General features: G+C 43.5%; 1 protein-coding gene across 1 annotated transcript in view; it reads left to right on the top strand.

Annotated features, from left to right (window-relative positions):
- LOC126470607 (Hermansky-Pudlak syndrome 3 protein-like) overlaps positions 1-25,873 on the top strand; it is a 172,789-nt gene that overhangs the window by 119,739 nt on the left and 27,177 nt on the right. The window contains exons 12-14 of the mRNA XM_050098560.1: positions 7,608-7,805; positions 8,013-8,145; positions 17,891-18,343. Coding sequence (XP_049954517.1) covers positions 7,608-7,805; positions 8,013-8,145; positions 17,891-18,343 — 784 coding nt within the window. The remainder of the gene's footprint in view (positions 1-7,607; positions 7,806-8,012; positions 8,146-17,890; positions 18,344-25,873) is intronic.

Here is a 25,873-nt window from a genome sequence, read left to right as displayed (position 1 = left end):
TTGGAAGGCAAGGGCCTTGACGCAGTGGATACACCGGTTCCCGTGAGATCACCGAAGTTAAGCGCTGTCGGGCATGGCCGGCACTTGGATGGGTGACCATCCAGCCTCCATGCGCTGTTGCCATTTTTCGGGGTGCACTCAGCCTCGATATGCCAATTGAGGAGCTACTCGCTCGAATAGTAGCGGCTCTGGTCATAGAAAACCATCGTAATGACCGGGAGAGCGGAGTGCTGACCACACGCCCCTCCTATCCGCATCCTCAACTGAGGATGACACGGCGGTCGGATGGTCCAGGTGGGCCACTTGTGGCCTGAAGATGGAGTGCTTATGTTAATTGGAAACAGCACCCTCACTACAAGGAAAGGTAGCTATTTCTGACTCCGGTAGTGTGCCACTTCCTTCTGTAGAAAGCTCTAATGATCCCTAGCATCTTTCGTAGAGCACTGATGGTAATGGTTTCCTCCTATCAAAAGTAACTCACGTGGGCAACCAGAAAGGGCATTACCAGATTCCAGTGCTTGCAGGTTGTTGCACACATGGCACCTCCCTTTAAGGAAGAAAAAATTAATAAGTTAGCTTGACATGTATACTTTGTATTTTATCTTTGTATTTCCTAACTCTTTATAATAACAGTGCTTCTGTTTCCAGCATGTGGGTAAAATAGGTGTACTCACCAGTTCTCTGTGCTATGCAGCTAAAACCTGATGCATGCTAGCCCACAACTGTTGTAACTGGTCCCTGATATCCTGGATATGGTCACTGGCACAGAATTAATGTTTGAACTGTTCCCCCCACAGGCTCTGTCAGGTACAAATATGGGGATCTATCTGGCCATGGGAGTACCTCAACGTCATGCAGACAGTTCATAGAGACACATATCATGTGTGGACATCCATTGTCCTGTTGAAAAATGGCACCATGGTACTGTTGCATTGGAGGTAACAAATGAGGATGCAGAATGTCTTTGACATACCATTGTGCTGCCAGTGTTCCCTCAGTCACCACCAGCTGTGAACTGAAGTCATACCCTATGGCTCCACACCATGACACGGAGTAACACTGCTGTGCCTCTCCAAAACATTGGAAGAATGGGACCTCTTCGCAGGTTGCTGCCATACTCACTGACAATGGTTACACAGGTTAATGCAACCTGAACACAATGTGATGCCAGTCATCAGCCAACCATGCTACCTGGTTACTGCACCACACCAGATGCAGTCGTTTGTGTTGTGGTGTTAATGGCATCCTACACATGCAGTGATGATTCCCTTGTCCATGTGCTGCTAGACTCCAACCAATGGTGCAGGATGACACAGAATGTTGCAGGGAGTCCATTGTGTGTTCTCTAATCGCGGGTTTAGATGTGATGGGGTTACAATGTTCTTGGTGCATATACAGTGGCCAGATGTAGTCAACCATAACCTTGATAATGACTGTGCCCTATACTCACGTTCCCATTCAGTTCAACATTGGGCCACCATCACATTCAAATACCCCACACATCTGGATATTGTATGATTCGATGAGCTGGCCAAAGGGTGACCCACAATGAGGTCCCTTCCAAACTCTGTCAGGTGCTGATAACACTGCCTCATGTGATGAGTACGTGGCATCTCCATGCCCTTCACAGTGATCACTGAACATCTGGAACTGTTCACACTCCTTATATACTTTACCAGGCCTGGTACCAACATTAACCACGAACAACACTAATACAGTCTGATGGCCATTCTACTTGTCACACAGAATTGCAACTCTTAATCATTTACGTAGCCACCGATGGTATGTATGTGTATGAACTTACTTTGAGATCTGGCCATATCGTGGGGGTGCTTCAATTTTTTGCCAGGTAGTATATGTTTTTAATTTTGCAAGTGCCTGTCAAAGGCTGGATCAAAATAGAGGATGCAAATTTTATACAGGTGTAAAAGTATCTGACCATTTAGATTCCTGACTTTGAAACTACTGTCCAGCTGCATTATTGATGTGACAGACACACAGATTTCACAAACTTCAGATGCTTTTACACCTGTTTATGTGAAGCACTGCAATTATAAAATGAGTGTATATCATGTCAATTAAACAAAATTGTACATAATTGTCTATTTCCAATGTGCAACTGTTATTTGGACAGCAATGAAAGGTATTCAGAAACATTCATTATTTTGTTTTAAAGATTGCCTAGGGACCTGGCACAGATGAACAGTAATGATTGAACATTTCAAATGCTGTAGTGTTTATTTCATAATTTATGTACAAAACATTAGGCATTGCTGCACTAAAGAAACACCATTGCACACAGTCAACCGTTTCCAGTCCACAATAATAGATTAAAAAATAAAGCATCACTTTGATTCGCTAGTACATATTGTGCAAAATCTGTCCCACACTTACACTGTTTACGCAGCGTACTTATTGCAGGTTGACAATCTGTCCAACTATGACTACACATTTGGTTTTGTTACAGTCTAAGTGACATATTGTACATGAAATTACTAAATGGGTTCAACGAAGAGGAACAAAATAAGCCCACCACATAAAATACATAAAATATTAGTCATCACAGGCACACGCATAGATAAGCTTTTACAGACAGTGGAGTGTTTGAGTCACATGCTCTACCATGCTTGCAGTGCCTCTATGTGAGAATAAGGAAGTAGTGATCAGTGCGACATTTACAAGGTGTGTGAGAAAAGTAACGAGACTGAGTTTTTATCTACCAAAGCTTTTATTTATTTATTTCAAACAACAATATTATGTCCTTCAAAGTAGTTCCCTTTGGCAGCTATACACTTTGGAGTTGTCATTCTGAGTCTTGGTAGCAGTGCTGAAAGACTTCAACTATTAGGGCCTTTAACATGTGGGTCACATTCTTTCAAATGTTCCCCAGAGTCCCAAAATGATGTCTTCCTAGGACATTCCTCAATTTTGGGAAAAGAAAAAAGTCACAAGGACTCAGATCAGGTGACTAGGGAGCTGTGGAGCAACAAGGATGCCTTTGGAGGTCAAAAATTCCAAGATGAAAGTGGCCGTGCTACATGGGGCATTGCCATGCTACAGCAGCCACTTGTCTGCAGTGTCCAGTCTCACTCAATTCACATTTTTCATGAGTCTTTCAGTGACATCTTTGTAAAACAGTTTGGTTGACAAATTCAGTCTAATGTCACAAGAGCTTGCACACATTTTCATTGGTTTTTGAAGTGGAAGGTCTCCCTGAGCGAGGTTCATCTTCAAGGTGTTCTCAGTTCTCCAAAAATGATTTGTGGCTACAAAAAGCTTGTGCTCTTAATGAAGAATGTTCCCCATTGCTTGTAGATTCCTAAGCTTAACATAAAATTTGGTGGCCTAACATTGCTCTCAGTTCTGCCGTTCCATTTTCATAACAAACAACAAAAAAACAACTTCACAGATGGTGCTCTCAAAAATCACGTGATGGCTGCACCAAGCCGAAACTTGGACTGAGCATCTGGAAGGAATGAATACCCCCAGTCTGCACAAGTAGAACAACACAGCATTGCCAGATTGCTTGCATTGTTGTCAGTCTCATTACTTTACTCACACGTCTCGTATGTTTCTGTAGGTAAACATGGGTAAATGTAAGGAGCCCACAGAGTGGCAAAAAGGGGCAATAATGTTTGGTTGTGCCCATGGCCATATGGTATGTGAAGTTGCTGGATTTTTTGGTGTTTTGTGGTGGACTGTTCAACATATCTACAAGCCGTGGGGTAACGCAAAACACATTATCAGAATAGTAACGTGTTTCACAGGCTGTGAATCAAAACTACTTCCAAACCTAATAGGAACTGCTGCAGGCAATGAATGAAGGTCCATCCCCACTTGTTAGTAAGAGAACATGCGATGGGAACTGTATGCAGTGAACATTTGGAGTTGGTCACCTTGCAAGAGGCCATCACTCACACAGGTTGATAAAGGTGTGCATCTTCAGTGGGCTAGAAAACAAAAACATGGACAGTAGCTGACGTGTGGAACATAATTTGGTATGACGAATCATGTTTTGCCTATATTCAGATGTTTTTCTTATCGTTAATTGGGCCTGTTTGCTGAGGTGATCAGTAACATGAACCAACAAGTTTATTTAAACATTATGAATGATTAGCTGTTGCCTTTCAGTCAATATGATGAGTTTGCTATTGATACCCCTATTTGTTAAGACGACAACAGCAGACGTCATCAAGCTGGAAGAATATGTGACTGGTTTTCTGAGCACTCCCTCACCCTATTACATCTCAATTGGCCTACAGAATCACCTGACTGGAACCCCGTAGAGAATCTGTGGGACATGTTAGAACAGCAGGTAAAATACTGACATCAGTATCCACGCAATTTGATGGCATTGCGCGATCAAATCCTCAGTGAGTGGCTTAACCTGGGTACAGTATATGTGCGCAACCTTCTGGACTCACTTCCTAACTGAATCCAGGTGGTTATAAAGTCCAGGAGTGGAATTACACAGTGTTAAATTATGCTTAAAATGATTTCTCGAGGGGTGACTAATGTTTTCTCTGGTGATCTTAGCTCTAACTGTTTACACAGTAACTGTTAATATATTAAAGAAATATGATAGATGATTGGCATTCCCTTTCACATATAAGGAGTGTGATATGAAATTTGATATACACTAACACTTTCAAGTAAGCTACGGATTGTTTCATTCTTTCTTGAGTTGGTGAAGTAAGGAATACATGGAGAAGTGCAGGCATTAAGAAAAAGTAGCTTAGGAAACTATTCAGGTGAATCTAAAGATACTTATCATTTTCCTCATAGGCTACTAAAATTGTGTTGAAAACTACTGGAAAAATATAATTCTTGGGCAAAACAGCTGTACTGACTCCGTGAGTTTGTACTGTAATTTATCAGTAGTAGCTCAGAATCAGAAATTTTCAGTGTCAAAATAACTTAGGCACTCACAGTATTTATGTTGTATCAGCATTGCCCAGATACTAAATGGCAGACAGAATCACCACTATGCACTCCAGATAATATTCAGCAAAGGGCAAAGCAGGCCATGCAGCTAACTTGGCTAAACGTATTAGCCCAACTGCAACCACGTAGTGAGTAGGTAGCCAGATTACCAATAGTGGCACAGCAGTCAATGTGGCCAGCAGCAAGTACATCTGTAGCAGCCAAAAGGTTTAAACAATTCTCGAGCAAGAGTCTAAAAAGTTTATTAAAAAATTATGAGTATATATACTGATAAGCCAAAACATTATGACAACATGTTTAATAGCTTATTTGTCCATCTTTGGAATGAAATACATCACTGATTCTGCATATCAGGGATCCAACAGTTTGTTGGTAGGTTTGTTCAGGTTTGTGACATTAAATATGTACACAAAGGCTATGTAATCTTGTAAATAACGGGCCGCCGATTTGTGTACACGGTGATGGTGCCTAGTAGTGGGCCAGATGGGTTCCATAGGATTTACATCAGGCAAATTTGGCCACTGAGACATCAATATAAGTTCACTATAATACTCCTCAAACCACTTTAGCACAGTTATGGCTCTGAGACACAGACAATTATAGTGCTAAAAGATGACATTGCTGTTGGGGAAGACATCAAGCATGAAGGGATGCATGTAGTTCGCAGCTGTCAGTGTGTCATTGATTACTACCAAGGTCCCATGCAAGTGCAGGAGAATGTCTCCTATAGCATAACACTGCTTTCACCAGTCTGCATCCGTGGCGCACTGCACATTTCGACCCACTGTTCACCTCGATGACAGTGTTTGTGGAGACAACCATTGACTTCATGTAGCAAAAATTTGATTCAGCCAAAGAGCCGACACATTTCCATTGATCGACGGTCAAATCCCGATGGTGCTATGCCCACTGCAATATCAGATAATTGGCTGCGTTGTTTGGTCAACATGTGAATATGTAGGGATGGTCTGCTGCAGAGCTTCATGCTCAACAATGTACGATGAACAGTGTGCTCCAAAACACTTCTGCATGCACCAGCATTGTGCTTTTTTGGCAGAGATGCCACAGAGTACAATCTATCCTACTTTACAAAGCAGACAAGCCACCAAACCCCACATTCTGTGAAGATTTGTGGGCATCCAACCATTTAGCACTTAATGGTAGCTTCACTGTCCTTCTGCCTCTTTCCTTAGATGCTCACAACAGTAGCATGTGAATATCCAACCAGCTTTGTCATTTTTGAGATACTCATTCACAGAATCCATGTAATAATAATCTGCCCTTTGTCATCTCAATGGATTTCCCCATTTGCAGCACACATCTTTGCTAGGGTGATCCCTCATCCGTGCCTGCAAAGCCACCAAGTGGCATACAATGGAGGGCAGTGGTCATAATGTTTTAGCGTATCAGTGTGTAATTCCAGATTTTAACATATCCATGGTACAAGTCTCTCTTTCACTCATACAAGTCTCCAAGTCTCTCTCTGTGTCTCTCTCTCTCTCTCTCTCTCTCTCTCTCTCTCTCTCACACACACACACACACACACACACACACACACACACACACACACACACCTGCTGCTACTGCTGACTGGCGGCCAGTATTGTCCAAAAGCTAAACAAGTTCCCATCTTTACTACATACCTCTGTCCTGCTCATTGTCTCCTCTGTTTTGTTAGTAGTGGGTTCTCCTCATATACATCATATTATATTCTCATATACATCATATTATATTCTATCCTGCAATTATAATCAAAAATATCATTTAAAATAAAAATCGATATGACACATCTGTAATCACTTTTAAAGATAACATTATTTAAATGGTACCCATTGCTGACAAACTATGAAATCATTCACAAAAGCTGTGCATGGATTCTCAGGTAAGCATTGGTGCAGGTGTGACATTGTCTTGTTTTTTATTTTTACATTCAGCAGTCCCAGGATGACATGCATGAAGGTTAACTTATTGGTATTCACAGAGAAACTACTGCCATGGTTACACATTATGTGACCAGATAAAAAGCACTCTGTCTTCAGGCCACGAGTGGCCTACTGGGCCCATCCGACTGCTGTGTCATCCTCAGTGAAGGATGCGGATAGGAGGGGCATGGAGTCATCACACCGCTCTCCCGGTCGTTATGATGGTATTCTTGACCAAAGCCGCTACTATTCGGTCGAGTAGCTCCTCAATTGGCATCGCGAGGCTGAGTGCACCCCGAAAAATGGCAACAGTGCATGACGGCCTGGATGGTCACCCATCCAAGTGCCGACCATGCCCGACAGCACTTAACTTCGGTGACCTCACAGGAACCAGTGTATCCACTGCAGCAAGGCTATTGCCTATGTGACCAGATGGGCCATCCAATTTCACTACACAAAGAAATGTGGGACTGGGAAAAATCAATAATGATTATCATTTGCATTGTGATATCGTTTGACTTTAAGGTGAAAAATGCATTATATATACTTTTTATGAATGAAATAACTTTTTGTGAGGCTTGTTTCACTTTATGTTTATTCTCTTAAAAAATTGAGAATTATTTCTCTTTCGCCATGCTTTTGAGTTACTATCTATAACATCTATAATAAGTATTAAAAGTTTTGTTTTCTTTAGAAGTCACTAAAGCCTTACTTATATAGAGACTTTGCTTCTGTTTTCAGACCAGTGCCCAAGTCAAGTGACGCATTAGCCTTAGTTTTGTTATGCATCCAGAAGGGATCACCAGAACAAGCAAATGCTGTCTTAAGCTCTTTTGAACCAAACCAACTTTCAGCTATACTTTTTGAAAATAGTGTGCTTCTGTTTGAGACAACTACACCAGTGAAGTCTACGAGCAAGCATGATTCTGTGTACAGTAGGTATGAAATTTAAATGAAATACCTATAAAATTCTATTTTCTTGACCGGTCCTTGGAGTCTTTTTCCCATTTTTTAGAGGAAAAAAATAATGTCAAAACTTATTTATATAGTTCATTAACAGGGTTGTACTGTGTCTGTACTTTTTGAAGTCAAAGAAATTCACCTATGAACTTATTTTTCTTAATGTATATATTTTTATTTCTACAGCAGAAGGAATGACCAGTTAACAACATTTTCAGAGTTGTCTGTTGTTCTGATGGATTCAAAACCTAGAGTACTTGCAGGAGTGTTATCAGAGTTGGTTGCATCACAGAAAATGTCGCTGCAGGAGGTTTTGCAAGTATGTATGTGCTCACATGACAATATACGTTATATAATGTGACAGTGTTGTAAAAGCATGATATCTGTACCTTTGGTGTGTGAAATGAGTTGCATCCGATACTAACTTTCTTTGGCACACAGGAAGTGTGACCACTTGCAATAGGAAGAAGTGTGCGCGCCACGCGCGTGCATGCACGCACTACTCAGTCTATAGCATTTCACATTTTTGAAACTGGTTACAGTAACAAGGTTCAGTCTGTATAATATGATGATGATGCCGGTAGTGGTGGTGAATCATCAGAACAAACGAAATGATAAGAAATAGAAATTATTACTTTAAAATTCTCTACAGAATCTTGTTTCTCCAGATCCAGTGTTCACTTGTTTATCTTTAGGTCTTGCCTTTTATTTTTAATATTTCTTTCATTTTCCATTTTTCCTGATAAAGAATTTTTGAAAAATTCCAAAAGTTAATATTTCATCCATGTTTTTAATTTGTGTTTCCCTTAAACTTGCTCCAGTTGTTCCTGTTCCAATGTCTAGTAAGTAGACAAATATTGATGCCTACTTTTCTATTTATTTGTGTATTACTAAAAATGTAACATTGTATATTGTTGTTGTAAATATTGTTTTAGAATTTAGAATTTGTTTCTTAAGCTGAGACTGTGAAACACTGAAACAATGGCATGAGAAATGACCACTTCTCACTTTATAGTATCCCCCCGCCCATGTGGGTCCAGGGGTTAGAATAGGCCTGAGGTATTCCTGCTGTTGTAAGAGGTGATTGAAAGGAGTTTCACACATTTTGACCTTTATGTGATGGTTCCCTGTCGGGTTTGACCTCCATTATTCTAAATTTTCCTGAAGAGCAAACCAACTGGTGAAGGGTGCCTTACATGGTGTATCGTGTCCATTATGCGCTGAGATCTCTCACATCATTTGTCAACGTGGATCTGCACTTCCGCTCATTCTCCAGCTGTTGGGCAAGGTCACCCTCCTGGGTGTGTTTTCCTCCATCCACTGTGCAGTATCGTTTTCTGCACTGATGATGATAATGGACTTGTTTACACCTGATGTCCAGCATGGTAGCCAGTCTGTTGTGGTGGGGCTGCCATGTGCTCTGTTGGTTGTAGCCCCCTGACTATACAGGGATCGCTCTGCTGATGCCTGTGCCATTAAATTGCCACATATGCCAAGGAGTAGATGCCCATCACCCTGGGGGATTGGGGCTCCCGGCAATGGTCATCCTGCCAGGTGGCCTTTGCTGTGGTTGGGTGGTGCCCGTGGGGAGACCCCCTGGTTGGAGTGATTGGCATCAGGGCGGATGATACGCAGTGAAGTGTACTACATCATCTCTTCCTGGTGGCCTAACACCAGCAGTCTCTAAGCAGTCGTGATCTAACTACAATGCAAAGAAGTATGACCACAAATCGTTCCCTTCCCTGACCACACCATGGGAGGAATGCCAGGCTAAGGATGGCAGTGAATCTTACTCCTCCTGGTATCTCATATGTACGAGAACTAATGGGGCATCCTTCATGTCAATGAAGTCTCAGTTTTTTGTGGTGCATTTAGAGGACAGTTTGGGGAGGTGGAGGAATTGTCCAAAACGCAATCGGGGTCAGTCTTGATAAAAACAGCATCCTCTGCCCAATCACGGGCACTACTCGCCTGTGACCATAAGAGCTTAAATATGGTCCAGGGTATTGTATTTCACAGGGACTTCTTTTGCAGTCTGATGATGAGCTGCGCACCAACTTAGAGTGACGAGGAGTTCATTTTGTCCGGCATGTACATAGGGGTCCAAAGGATAATCCGGTAGCCACCTATGCCTACATCTTTGCCTTTGAGGGTGACACATTACCCGAGAAGGTCGAGGTGATGGTATACCAGTGTGATGTCAAACCATATATCCCTCCCCCGATGCGGTGCTTTAAGTGCTGGAAGTTCAGACATATGTCTTCTCACTGTACGTCCAGCATCATATGTCACGACTGTGGGCGTCCATCACACTCCAATACTTCATGTGCCCCAGCTCCCATCTGTGTCAACTGCAGAGAGCACCATTTCCCTTGCTCACCAGACTGCAGGATTCTCCAGAAGAAATGGAAAATCATGGAATACAAGACACTGGACTGACTTATCTATACTGAGGTGAAGAGGAAATTTGACCGCCTACATCCTGCAATTTTGACATCATCTTATGTTGCCACTGCGAGAACAGTTCTAGCCCATTACCTGCCTTGGGAGCACTCCCCCCCCCTCCAGCCATCAGGGACATCAGTCTCCACTTCTCAGGCAGAGAAGCGTAAGTTGTCTTCGGCTCCTCTTGTTAGGAAGGGGTCCTTGGGTCCCTCACTTCCCACGTTTTGACTAGTGGGAAAGATGACACCCACCAGTGGCTGAAGTGCCCAAAAGCAGCTGGTTGTAGGGCTTCACAATCCTCCTCAGTCCCGGAGACTGAATCAAAGAAGCCCTCCCAACCAGAGAAACCCAAGGAGTAGCGAGAGAAATCTAAAAAGAAGACCCCCCAAGAACAAGGAAATTGCGGTGGCACCCACACCACTGCTACCTACAAGCTCTGCATCTGAGAATGAGGTGGAGATTCCGGCATCTGCTGAGGGCCTAGATCTCGCCGGACCCTCACACACAATGGATATAGACTGCTCGAAAACTAAGTCAGTGGCAGCAGGGGATCCTGAGGCGTAAACTGTCTCATTGAGTGTTTCATGCCTTCCCTGCCTCACAATAATGTCATCCTCCAGTGGAATTGCTGCAGTTTTCTGCACCACCTGGCTGAGCTACGGCAACTGTTAAGCTTTACACCTGCTTTCTGCATTGCTCTCCAGAAAACCTCGTTCCCAGCAATGCGGACCCCTACCCTCAGCGGCTATAGGGGATATTACACAAACCGTAGCGAATATAATAATGTGTCAGGTGGAGTTTGCGTCTGTGTCCTGAACTTGGTATGTAGTGAACCTGTGTCCCTTCACACTCCTCTTGAAGCTGTTGCTGTCAGGATAAGGACAACACAGGAAATAACTGCCTGCAATGTACATCTTCCTCCAGGTGGTGTGGCAGCCCTGAACGTCTCGGCTGAACTGATTCATCAACTCCCTAAACCTTTCCTACTTTTGGGAGATTTTAATGCCCATAACCTCTTGTGGAATGAAACCATGCTCACTGGCCGAGGTAGAGAGGCCAAAAATTTACTGTCTCAGCTCGACATCTGCCTCCTAAATACTGGGGCTCCCACACATTTCAGTGTGGCTCATGGCACTTATTTGGCCATTGATTTATCTCTTTGCAGCCTAGGACTTCTCCTTTCTGTCCACTGGAGAGTCCATGATGACTTGTGTGGTAGTGACCACTTCCCCATCTTCCTGTCACTCCTTCGGCATTATGCCCACGGACTCCTATCCAGATGGGCTCTAAACAAGGCAGACTGGGAAGCTTTCACCTCTGCTAAATGTCCCCCACATGGTACCATCAATGTGATTGAGTGGGTCACTGGAATGATCACATCTGCAGTGGAAAATGCAATCCCTTGTTCCTTAGGATGCCCCCGGTGAAAGACAGTACCTTGGTAGTCGCTGGAAATTGCTGAGTCCATTAAAGAGTGTAGGCAGGCTCTACGGCGGCAAAGCAGCACCCATCTCTGAAGCACCTAATAGCTTTCAAATGGCTCTGTGCCCTCGTTCACCAGCTCATAAAAAGAAGGAAACAGGAGTGTTGAGAGAGGTGCGTCTCAACCATCAGGTGCTGTACATCTCCTTCCCAAGTCTGGACAAAGATCAGACATATTTTTGGGATATCAGTCCCCAACAGTTGTCCCTGGCATTACGATCGATGACGTGTTATCTACCGAAGCAAACATGATTGCTAAGCACTTTGTTGAGCACTAAGCTCAAGCCTCTCCATCAGAAAATTACCCCCCAGCCTTTTGCACTCTCAAACGGCGGGCGGAAGGAAAAGTCCTCTCATTCACTAGACACCACAGTGAACCCTATAACGCCCCATTTACAGAGTGGGAGCCCCTCAGTGCCCTTGCACATTGCCCTGACACAGCTCCTGGGCTGGATCAGATCCACAGTCAGATGATTAAACATCTCTCATCCGACTACAAGTGACATCTTGTCATCTTCAACTGGATCTGGTGCGTGGCGTCTTTCCATTGCAATGGTGGGAGAGCACAATCATTCCAGTGCTCAAACTTGGTAAAAACCCGCTTGATGTGGATAGCTATCTGCCCATCAGCCTCACAAACGTTCTTTGTAAGCTGGTATAACGTATGGTATGTCGGCGGTTGGGTTGGGTCCCTGAGTCACCTGGCCTACTGGCTCCATGCCAGGGCAGTTTCTGCCAGGGTCACTCTACCACTGATAATCTTGTGTCCCTCGAGTCTGCCATCCGAACAGCCTTTTCCAGATGCCAAGCCTTGTTGCCATCTTTTTTTATTTACAAAAAGCTTACGGCACAGCCTGGCGACATCATATCCTTGCCACATTGTATGAGTGAGGTCTCCAGGACCAGCTCCCGATTTTTATCCAAAATTTCGTGTCACTCCATACTTTCTGTGTCCAGGTTGGTGCCTCCCATAGTTCACCCCATATCCAGGAGAATGGGGTCCTGCAGGGCTCTTTATTGAATGTATCTCTCTTTTTAGTGGTCATTAACAGCCTAGCAACAGCTGTAGGGCCGTCCGTCTCACCTTCTCTGTATGCAGATGACTTCTGCATTTTGTACTGCTGCTCAAGTACTGGTGTTGCTGAGCGGCACCTACAGGGAGCTATCCTTGATCGGGAACCAGACCTTTACCTTAATGATGATCCACTCACTGTAGTGGAGACATTGACTCTCAGAAGTGGTTTTTGACACCCAATTGACTTGGCTTCCTCACCTTTGTCAGCTTAAGCAGAAGTGTTGGCAGCACCTCAATGCTCTCCGCTGCCTGAGCAACACCAACTGGGGTGCAGATCGCTCTATGCTGCTGCAGCTCCACAGAGCCCTTGTTCAATCCCGCCTTGACTATGGGAGTCTGATTTATAGTTCGGTGGCATCCTCAGCGTTGTGTTTGCTTGACCCAGTGCACCACTGTTGCATTCAACTAGTGATGGGAGCTTTTAGAACGAGTCCGGTGACCAGCATCATGGTGGAGGCCAGAGTCCCTCCACTGAAGGTTAGGTGTGCACAACTGCTCACCAGTTACGTTGCACACATTCGTAGTTGCCCTGCACATTGGAATTACCATCTCTTTTTCCCAACCACTGCGGTTCATCTCCAGCATTGGCGGCCCAGGTCAGGGCTCACTATTGCGGTTTGCGTCCAGTTGCTTCTGTCTGAACTGGAGTCCTTCCCTTTACCATCTCTACTTGAGATCCATTCACGTACACCTCCATGGTGGATACCTAGGCTGAAACTTCGCCTGGACCTTTCATATCGCCCTAAGGACTCAGTTACTCCTGCGGCTCTCCGCTTCCACTTCCTCTCTTTTCTTGACGTGTTCCGGGGCTCTGAAGTGGTTTACACTGATGGCTCAATGGCTGATGGTCATGTGGGCTTCATCCCCGTTCACAGAGGCCCTACTGAACAGCATTCGTTGCCTGATGGCAGCAGTGTTTTCACTGCAGAGCTGGTGGCTATATCTCATGCTCTTGCGCACATCCCTTCATGCCCTGGTGATTCGTTTCTTCTGTGTACTGACTCCTTGAGCAGCCTACAAGCTATCAAGCACAGCTACCCTCATCATCCTTTGGTAGCGACCATCCAGGAGTCCATCTATGCCCTGGAACGGTCCAGTCATTCAGTGGTGTTTGTCTGGACCCCAGGTCATGTCAGAATCACAGGCAACAAACTTTCCGACAGGCTAGCCAAACAGGCTACACAGCAACCGCTGATGTTGTTCGGCATTCTGATAACTGACCTGCGTTCATTATTACGTCTCAAGGTTTTTTGGCTTTGGGAGACGGAATGGGATAGTCTCAGTATGCTCAACAAACTGTGTGCCATTAAGGAGACTGTGAATGTGTGGAAGTTCTCCACGATGCGGGCCTCCCACAGGGACTCTGTGGTTCTCTGCCGGCTCTCCATTGGCCATCCTTGGGTGACCCATGGCTACCCCCCGCACCATGGAGACCCATATTCTTTAGCACTGTCCTAGTTTGGCTGCCCTGAGACATCATCTTCAGTTACCTGACTCATTATCATTAATTTTAGCAGGCAACACCTCATCGGCTTATTTGTTTTTACATTTTATATGTGAGGGTGGGTTTTATCCTTTGATCTAAATTTTAGCACATGTCCTTTGTCCCTCTGTGTCCTCCACCCTAGTGCTTTTAGGGTGAAGGTTTTAATGTGTTGCAGAGTGGCTGGCTTATCCTTTTATTTTCGTGGTCAGCCAGCCACGGTAATCTGATCTCCTCTTTTACCCTCTTCTACTGGTATTTTGCACCTCTGTGTTTTTCTTGTCCTGTTTCGTTCCTTGTAGTGTTAGTTGCTCTTCTGTCGTTCTTGTGGTTTTTCCTTCCTCTCAGTATTGTGCTGTATGTCTAGTTTCTTTTATTCTTTCCCTTGGGGAATTGTTACAGCAGGAACAAGGAACCGATGACCAAGCAGTTTGGTCCCTTTCCCCCCTTTTAAACCAACCAACCAACCAACCACTATATAGTAGAAATGCTGATCAATAGATTTGCAAGTAAAAAAAGTTTTGAAAACTTTGTCTTAGCTTTCAAACTTGCAGTTTTATTCAGAGCACACAAATAGGGTGCACACATGCTGCAGCTGGATTGAAGTTGTCATCTCAAATTGGGTAGGGTTGATTCATGCAGAAGAGAGGGAGAGAGAGGGGGGCTGTCATCCAATGTCCATATGCTGCTTCCCCTGTTTGCACCTGTAGGAACTGTTATGTGGGAACATGGCAACGCACAGGGCTCTAGAAATGCTTGATGTGGCTGTCAGTGTCAGTGTCCGGAAAGAGATGACTGTAAAACCATAAACTTCATGCACCTCATTATGACATGCACCCTGTACCAATATCACTTGACAAGTTGTGGGGGCATGTGGTCCATGAAGCTGTGGCCATAGCAAACAGTAAGTACTGTTTTATTCCAGAATACTATCTAGTAAGTCACTTTACAGAGCAAGCAGTTACTATACACAAACAGAACTCAGGTTGTCTATCAATTAAGACAAATGTTGAGTAAAGCAATTAAATTCTAAAAGACTGATGTCTCGGGTTGAACACCTCTCCCCTCTATGGTTCTCAGTAGGTGAATTGACAGTTACAACAGGGCCTTAAAACTAGGGATAATTACACTAATTTCAACCTCTATACTTCTCACAACAATCGAAGGTACAACGTAGCTTTACAGTATGATCAGTATCCTTCCTGCAATGTGCATGTCACTGGCATAGTTGTAGTATGTGAAACTGATACAGCAGTGTAAGTGGCAGTGATAATAGAGCTGGTGGCTACAAACAGCAGAGCAGACAAAATCAGGACTTCTGGTTACAAGATAGCACCTGGGTTGACACACTTGTACAAGTACTAGAATGTGTAACATGTGTACACTAAGTCTTAAAGTTAGGTCAGTGCGGACAAAACATTATGTGAATGGGGTTTTTAATAGTAAGTAAAATTCAAAATGATTAATCAAGAGAAGTTAGTGTTGTAATAAGAATCTGTGTAAGATTGCATTAATAAGATGACAGTGGCCAATTCAGAGGAATTGGTGACTGCAGATGCAGATTGTTTAAATGAAATTGAGTGTAGTATAAATTGTGTGACATTGTGTTGAGACACCTTTGCATGAGCCTTCATTTCAGTGTGATAAAAACAAACACACACACACACACACACACACACACACACACACAGTGTCCCATGCTCTTATATATGAGCCAACTCAGTGACAATTTACTGCATGAGTCTGACAGTAAAGCAGACCAAAATCGTGGAATAAAATGCCATGAGACTATGAATGTAGACTAAATGCTGTAAAATTTAAAGGGAGGAAAACTCTTCAATTGGAAATCCTTTATTACTTGTTATACAAAGCAAGGTTGCCATTCTTTTAGTATTTCATTCCAAAATTTTATCAACGTGACAGGCAGTCCCAAGTTATTTCGTGTATAGCAACTACTCACAGTGCAAAGCAGCTGATCAGAATATTTTGTCATGTTTGTTCTGTAATAAGTAAATTGTGTTCACCTCGTAGTATACATTTGCAAAAGAATTGGTTTGTGTATATTTGACATGTCAGAAATTGACATGCAGATACAATAATTTTCACAGTAACAAAAAATGGTATAACGGTCAAATGATATTTCTGTGAACAGAAATATGTACTTACTGGGAGAAGTAATAAGCTGTACCCACCTCAAATTACCAGTTTGTCCTGCATGAATTCATCCACTGAGTAATAGCATTAATGCATTAGTGTTCCATATTGCTTTTTCAGTGGACCTAACTTCATATGCATTAACTTGTTCACTTTTAAACTGTTATAAATTTTGATTTCCATACATACAGAAGAGCCAGCATGTACAGTTTCAGTTGGTGGGTGGGAAGCATAAAGTTGTGTTCTTTGTATGAATAAAATGATTTTCCTCATATAATTCCTGTCTGGTCTTCAAAAAGATAATAATTTCACAAATACATGAGAACAGTTGTGTTAGTAAAAGACAATACCATACCTGATAATAGAGTCAGAGTAACGAGTATGTGTGCGCGTGCACGTGCACACACACACACACACACACACACACACACACACACACACACACACACACACACACGCACGCACATGTGCCAACTCAAAGTTTTGTTGAAATTCAAGACTAAGCTTTTGAAGGAGTTATTTTTTTGTATGTTGTCATTGTTGTGAATAACATTAATCTGTTCACATTTTGACTGGGTTCTGAACTGCATCATATGAGTTTTAGATATGTTCAGGTTCAACTCATTTAGCTGAAACAAAGTTTGAAACCTGGTGGGAATACTGACAGGGAATTCCTTCTACATCCTGATATTTGCCTAACATAAATGTATTGTCTGCAAACAAAACCAATGGGGAACATTATTTATTGTTTGCTGTGACTATGATTTCATAGACCAGCTGAGACCCTGTAACTACTTGGGTAATTTTGATACAGAATGCATCTTGGAATGAGACATGTAAGGTTTTTGATTTTGGGGTGTTCTCTTTCGGAGTCCCATAAGCTGTGTGTGCTGTCATGTTCTCTGATAATACTCTCACACCTCATAGACTCAACCTAGCATCCACTCTTTTGCCAAGACCATCAAAAGACTACCTCCTGCCTACTGGTTTTGGCAATTGCTTCGTGTAGCCCTGTAATTTAATAAATTTATGTGTGAAAGGGAAGAGACTATTTACTTATCAACTGCTCCTCATCCAGCCTTGGTACACTATCCTATCATGCTGTACCATTGCCTGCCCCCACCCCCCTTCTTCTCCTTTCACACTCACCCCACAGACTATACATCTCAGTGAACCCCATTCATATTAAAAGGTTTTCTACTCTCCTTCATAGTATTATACAGTACTGAAGTACACTTGAACCTCTTGTTTATGTGTTTGTCAGCTGTTGATATAAAGAAATTCATACTGCATCTCTTTACATTGTTCTGAGTGTTGCTACATTACTACAGTTACAGTCCAGCATTCCTTTGTATTACATATTTTTTAGATGCCCAGTTATTAGCTAAATAGTAATTTGTTTTTCTCTATCTTCTTTCCTTACAGGTTTTTTTGGAGTACCTCCCATCTAGAATTGGTATTTCTGGATCATCAGCAAGTCTTGTTTTACAAGTTTTCCTGGAAAACTACTTTGGGCATTATTTTGAATTGTATCCAGATTGTGACTTCAAATCTGTGTATGACCTTCCTGTTATTGAAGCACTGAAAATACTGGTGAGGTCTTACCTGAGTGACCTCCAGTGCTATAATCTTGCTAGTAAAAAGAATACCAGTGACAAAAGTTGCACACCTGAAACTCCAGAAGTTAAAGAGAGTGCAGATAAGTCACCAGTTCTCTTTGAAAGTTGTCGCTTTGTGTTCCTTCAAAAAATGCCTCCATTTGCTCCTAATTTGTCTGAAAAGCTTCTAGCGCATCAGAGAGGTGAAAACACGAATCCAAAAATTCAACCATCAGAAGAAGATAAAGGCCACAAAAATGAAAGTCTTGTTAAACTTCAGGTAACATTTATGTTTATGTGTATATACTCGTATATTGTCATAGATTTGGATATTTACACTCGTACATGATTTTGTGTTTAGTAATGTGCTGTAAAGGTGTATACTGTTGAACAGCAAGATCAAAATATACAGAGGAACTTGCAATATAATTGGAAGATTACAAAATTGTGAAATTTTCCAGTTTTTTCATCCATTGATTTATTCATTTAAGATGTAGAACTTATTTATAGACGTAAATATTTTTGATTGTTTTAATGTGTGTACTTGTTCCAAAGGTTTTAGGTGCTTCAAATGGTATCAATGACATGACTTTTTGTGCATTTGCGCCATAGACTGTCACCTACGACTTATTTTGCAGTTGACAATCTGACTGTCGGCAACAACTACAAGTTAACTTATATGAAATGAGTTTCTGCAATTTTCCTAGCAGATATGTGTGATTTACTGGTTGTGGGCATCAGAGACATGTATAGTAATTTGTATGGGCATGATAGAAAATTTTGTTTCTTTTCATACTGGAAATAAAGTAATTTAAATGTGAATACAAAAGCTCATACAAATAATAAAGTTTTACATGTAAAATCTTTACATTTTGTCCCAAATGGTAATTAAACTAGTTTTTTTTTATTGGTGAATGATCTTTAAGCATTCTTCTACTCAAGAAGCCAACTGTCCATGACAAATTGGACATTCATAGCATGATTCATGAGAGCTGTTTTGTTGAACACACACTCTATACAACTTTGTTGGTCATGATTTCTTCTCCTTGGTGGGTATAACTGGCAGATAGAAACTTATTTTAGCATGTTTCAGGGAAAGTTTGCTGTTTTGATTAAAAGCTTTGAGCATTTCAGAACTGTGTGTGTTACAAATGGGGGGAAAGTGTTTCCACTTGCAACTAAATACATTATAGTTTTGTTTCTGTGTTATCTATAAAGGGCAATCAAATGAAAATGAGGAAGATGGGAAAAAGTAGGTAAAGTGTTTATTATTAATTTAAAAGTAAAATAGGTGTTGGCATTTTTATAATCTTGTTGTCATGGTATCACATGAGCATGATCTACCCCTATGTCTACCTATGTACTCCACAAGCCACCATATGGTGCATGCAGAGGGTACCACATACCACTACTAGTCACTTTCTTTTCTGTTCCATTCAAAAATGGAGAGAGGGAAAAACAACTCTCTAAAAGCCTCTGTACAAGCCCTAGTTTTTCACATCTTATCTTTGTGGTTCTTACACAAAATGTATGTTTGCAGCAGTAGAATCATTCTACAATTGGTGTCAAAATGCGTGTTCTCTAGATTTCCACAGTAGTGCCTCACCCGAAAGGCTATTGTCTTCCTTCCAGGGATTCCTGTTCGAGTTCATGAAGCATCTCTGTAATACTTGCATGCTGATCAAACTTACTGATATTAAATCTTGCATCACACCTCTGAATTGCTTTGATGTCTTCCTTTAATTCAAAATGGTGGGACTCCAAACATGTGAACAGTACTCATGAATGGGTTGCCCTAGCATTCTGTAGGCTGTTTTCTTTATGGATAAGCTACACTTTCCAAAAATTCTCCCAATAAAACAAAGTTGAGAGTTTGCCTTCCCTACTCTCAACGTGACATGCTCATTCCATTTCATATCGCTTTGCAACGTTATGCCTTGATATTTAATCAGTGTAACTGTGTTAAGCAGCATCCTACTAATATTGTATTTGAATGTTACTGGATTGTTTTTCATACTCATCCACATTAGCTTACATTTTTCTACACTTGGAGCCAGTTGCCATTCATCACACCAATTAGAAATAATTTCTAAGCCATCTTGTACCCTCATACAGTCACTCAATAGTTACACTGTCCCATACACCATAGCACCATCAGAAAACAGCTATTAATTGCTGCTCACCCTGTTCATCACATTATTTATGTATATAGAGTATAAGGGCACTCCTATCACACTTCCCTAATGCACTCCTGGTGATACCGTTGTCTCTGATGAACACTCACCATTGAGAAGAACATGCTGGGTTCTTTTACTTGAAAGGTCTTCAAGCCACTCACATATCTGGGAACCTAATTCATGTGCTCCGACCTTCATTAATAGTCTGCGTTGGGGGCTGCATTTGTGACTAAGAATGTGATCCAGGTATTTGATGCTTGGGGCAAAGAAACTGCACATTTCCAATTGAAGTATAACCCATTTCCCTGGAGCCGTTTCAAAGGGGTTCAAGAATCTTGTGATGTTCCACGTGCATCAACCCCGTAACAATAATATGAGAGGTGTTCCATAAGTAATACAACACTTTTTTTTCTGAAAGCTGGTTGGTTTTATTCATGGTTCCTATGCACCATATTATTACCCATTATTTTGGCTACAAATCACTATTTTTTTAACATAATCTCCATTCAACATAATGGCCTTATGCCACCTTATGGTGAGGCCCTGTATGCCCACAAACACTCCTGGAAATGGAAAAAAGAACACATTGACACCGGTGTGTCAGACCCACCATACTTGCTCCGGACACTGCGAGAGGGCTGTACAAGCAATGATCACACGCACGGCACAGCGGACACACCAGGAACCGCGGTGTTGGCCGTCGAATGGCGCTAGCTGCGCAGCATTTGTGCACCGCCGCCGTCAGTGTCAGCCAGTTTGCCGTGGCATACGGAGCTCCATCGCAGTCTTTAACACTGGTAGCATACCGCGACAGCGTGGACGTGAACTGTATGTGCAGTTGACGGACTTTGAGCGAGGGCATATAGTGGGCATGCGGGAGGCCGGGTGGACGTACCGCCGAATTGCTCAACACGTGGGGCGTGAGGTCTCCACAGTACATCGATGTTGTCGCCAGTGGTCGGCGGAAGGTGCACGTGCCCGTCGACCTGGGACCGGACCGCAGCGACACACGGATGCACGCCAAGACCGTAGGATCCTACGCAGTGCCGTAGGGGACCGCACCGCCACTTCCCAGCAAATTAGGGACACTGTTGCTCCTGGGGTATCGGCGAGGACCATTCGCAACCGTCTCCATGAAGCTGGGCCACGGTCCCGCACACCGTTAGGCCGTCTTCCGCTCACGCCCCAACATCGTGCAGCCCGCCTCCAGTGGTGTCGCAACAGGCGTGAATGGAGGGACGAATGGAGACGTGTCGTCTTCAGCGATGAGAGTCGCTTCTGCCTTGGTGCCAATGATGGTCGTATGCGTGTTTGGCGCCGTGCAGGTGAGCGCCACAATCAGGACTGCATACGACCGAGGCACACAGGGCCAACACCCGGCATCATGGTGTGGGGAGCGATCTCCTACACTGGCCGTACACCACTGGTGATCGTCGAGGGGACACTGAATAGTGCACGGTACATCCAAACCGTCATCGAACCCATCGTTCTACCATTCCTAGACCGGCAAGGGAACTTGCTGTTCCAACAGGACAATGCACGTCCGCATGTATCCCGTGCCACCCAACGTGCTCTAGAAGGTGTAAGTCAACTACCCTGGCCAGCAAGATCTCCGGATCTGTCCCCCATTGAGCATGTTTGGGACTGGATGAAGCGTCGTCTCACGCGGTCTGCACGTCCAGCACGAACGCTGGTCCAACTGAGGCGCCAGGTGGAAATGGCATGGCAAGCCGTTCCACAGGACTACATCCAGCATCTCTACGATCGTCTCCATGGGAGAATAGCAGCCTGCATTGCTGCGAAAGGTGGATATACACTGTACTAGTGCCGACATTGTGCATGCTCTGTTGCCTGTGTCTATGTGCCTGTGGTTCTGTCAGTGTGATCATGTGATGTATCTGACCCCAGGAATGTGTCAATAAAGTTTCCCCTTCCTGGGACAATGAATTCACGGTGTTCTTATTTCAATTTCCAGGAGTGTAGTACCACTCTACTGGTTGACGTCAGAGCCAACGTCTAGCTGCATCAGTAGCCTCCCCATCATCCGTGTACTGCTTCCCATAGAGTGCATTCTTCATTGGGCCAAACAGATGGAAGTCAGAAGGTATGAGATCTGTGTTGTAGAGTTGATGAGGAAGAACAGTTCACAGAAGTTTTGTGAGCTCATCTCAGGTGTGCAGACTTCCGTGGGGCCTTGCATCGTCATTGAGAAGGCGAAGTTCATTTGCATCTTTGTGGCGAAAGGTCTCCGTAGATATTGTGCAAGCACCTACGAATATCTGCAGTGCACTGGTTTTCTGCCAAAAAAACTCAACGACACCTCCGTGCTTGGAATGTACCACTGTTGCAGACACCATTTTGAAAGCTGTGTACAGCGTTACCACCTATCAGAACTTCCTGAAGCTACAGGTACAGTGGCTGAAGGGGGAATATTCCATGATGTCCCACAAAAAAGTCCACATTTTTTCAACCAAAATTGGTTGAGGAAAAAAAAAAAAGTTTTGCATTACTTATTGAACGCCCCTCACAGCATCCAAATAATGAACAAAGTGCAGAATACCTTGGAAGAAATTGTTTGAAATACTTTTTTGAAAATGGCATGTGCACGCACAATCCCAAACGGTATGCAGTTGTATCTTTATAAAGTGATCAGCGCCTGACATGAAGCATCAGCAAGCAGCAGTCAGTGATACGCATCCTTTAAATCTATCTCCAAATAATTCTGGCTCCAGGCACTTAAGTCAAGAACTCCTCTGTGTGGGACAGGGCATAGAAATGAATGGTGGACTGTGAATTTAAATCATGTCAAACATGTAATGACCCATTTGGTTTTTTAATTACTATTGTTATGATTGACAGAACACAAACTCAATTACTGACACATTTTTATTACTCGCACCATTAAAATAAAAGTCCATTTCACAACCCAAAATCTGTTCTTATGTGTCCAGGTAGTCTGGCCAAGCGTAGACAGTGAATGATAGGATATATCATAGCACAGCAAACTGAGATGAACTAGCTGTAGTGGCTTGCCTGCTCATTTAAATAAGGCCACTCATTGTATTTGTTCCTGCACAAATGTGGTGGTGGCCAAACGTCGCGATGGTTCTTGCTCTACAGCCCATATCGAAGTCAACCTGTCTGGCCAGCTGGCAAGTCTTCCCAGCATACCGTGGCTGTTGTTGTTGTTGTTGTTGTTGTTGTTGTTAATCTCTTTGGCAGATCGATTGAGATAGCCATAGCCGGACGTGGTGCTGTCACTGCTCAGATCCTGTTGACAATCAAAGTGATGTGAGATCAGGATGTGGGCGATGTCCATTTGCTCTGGCTACCTGGGCTTGTCTTGTATGGTGCTGGGTCATCCCTCTGTGCTGGGTCATTAATGACCTGCAAGAGCTGCTGGCTGGCTGGGGTAGGAGTGCAGCACTGGAAGTGTCCTGGGCAGAACTGCCAACAGCTCCTAAGAGGCACAACTCTAGGTGCAAGGGCAGGGTCACCAAATGGTTATTTATTTTAATTTTATTTATGGCAGAGCCATCTCTGTCTCCAGAATCTCCAGTGAGGGTGATTCCTGAGGCTGCTTGGGAGTGGGCTGGCTGACAGGAGACAGCTGCTGGGAGTCAGTGAATGGTGATGGAAGGTTCTGCAGGGGTTCCAGATGGGGATGGGTGTTGCCTGCTGAACACAAAGAGCACTGTGTGTCTGGAGGAGACATGATGTTGTCCAGGTTTATGGGATCCCAGAAGACCTCCCAGTCTTCCACCCAGATGGTGAAGACCTTCTGGTCTTGCTGATGAACAATGGTGGCCAGGGACCAGGGTACCTGCCATCCAAACCCCCATGCCCTCACTGGTCTGCCTGGCCAATACCTGTTGAATGGCATTGCTGGTGAGTGGTTGGGCCATGGCACCACCAGATGCAGAAGTGTCCAGCAAAGGAGTTCTGCTGGACTTTTCTCACCCATCGGTGTGGACCTGTATGAATGCAAGAACGGAAGTATCACATCTTTGGTTGACTGTACTTCCACATATTTTTTCATTTGGGTTTTAAAAGTGCCTACCAGTCCACTGCCTCCACATTTGGGGGTGGAAGCACGGGGAGGGGGGGGACACCAAATGTGTTGGATACCATTATGAGTACAGAAATCTTCGAAAGCTTGGCTCTGGAACTGGGGCCCATTGCCAGAAACTAGAGTGTGAGGGAGGCCCTCATTCGAAAAAACTTTGGAAAGGGCAGCGATCATTTGTTCTGAGGTGATTTACTGACAGTTGACAGTGTAAGTGAAGTGATAATAAGTGTCAGTGATGTTGAGACGCATTGTGTTGAAAAACGCCCATGCTAGATCTATGCAGTCTCGATCCCACAGTGTCGTGGCTGCCAGGTGTGGGGCAGACATCTGGCATGGAGCCACTTTTTGTGCTGCACAGTGATGGTGTATTTGTATTATACTCTCAATGGACCAGCTAATTCGTGGCCAGTTGGCAAAACAGTGGGCTAAGGCTTTCGTTGTTGCAATTCTCCAGTGTCCTTGATGGAGCAATTGCAGCATGCTGTGGCGAAGTGTTGATGGGAATATGACTTGTGGTTGACATCACTCAGTATCCAAGAGTAATATTGTATTCACTATCAACAGTTGGTGTCTTAACGAGAAATAATGATGCAGTAGTTTATTTCCTCTTTGCAGCATTGACTCCAGCCAGCCCTGTAAGATGTCCTTTTGTACTATGTGAAGTATGGGATTTGCTTCAGTTTCTTTGGCAATTAGTTCACTGGTGAATGGAAAATTGTCTGAGGTTATCCACAAGTTGTCGTATAGCTGAAAAACCACGAGCTCATCCTGATTAAAATCATGATCAAGACCCATGGGCAGTCTTGATAAAGCATCAGCATTGGTGGTGGCAGAGCTATTCCTAAATTGTATGGCATACTGTTATAAGGATAAGAATAATGCCCATCTCTGGAGGCAGTTTGCAGTTTTGTCTGGAATCTTGAAGGCCACATTGAACAGTGCGATCAGTGGCTAGCAGTCAGTGATGAACTGGAAGGTATTTCCATAGAGATAAAAATGATTTGTTTTAGTGCAAACATGATTGCTAATACTTCTTTCTCTATTTGTGAATATCTCTGCTGTCTTTTGTGTGGATGTAAATGCGATGGGCTGTTCTGACATGTCAGCATTTTTTGAGCAAGTACTGCCCCCATGCTGTGATCTGAGGGACTGACAGCTCCAATGAGTGGTTTCCCTCGCTAATAATGGGCCATACGCAGTGCAGACTGTAATTGTAGTTTCATGATTTGGTACGCGTGTTCTCATTTATCAGTCTACATCTACATCTACATTGATACTCCGCAAGCCACCCAACGGTGTGTGGCGGAGGGCACTTTACATGCCACTGTCATTACCTCCCTTTCCTGTTCCAGTCGCGTATGGTTCGCGGGAAGAACGACTGTCTGAAAGCCTCCGTGCGCGCTCTAATCTCTCTAATTTTACATTCGTGATCTCCTTGGGAGGTATAAGTAGGGGGAAGCAATATATTCGATACCTCATCCAGAAACGCACCCTCTCGAAACCTGGCGAGCAAGCTACACCGCGATGCAGAGCGCCTCTCTTGCAGAGTCTGCCACTTGAGTTT

Source organism: Schistocerca serialis, chromosome 3 (genome assembly GCF_023864345.2).
Source record: "Schistocerca serialis cubense isolate TAMUIC-IGC-003099 chromosome 3, iqSchSeri2.2, whole genome shotgun sequence".
NCBI lineage: Eukaryota > Metazoa > Arthropoda > Insecta > Orthoptera > Acrididae > Schistocerca > Schistocerca serialis.
This window is presented reverse-complemented; position numbering and strand designations above follow the sequence as displayed.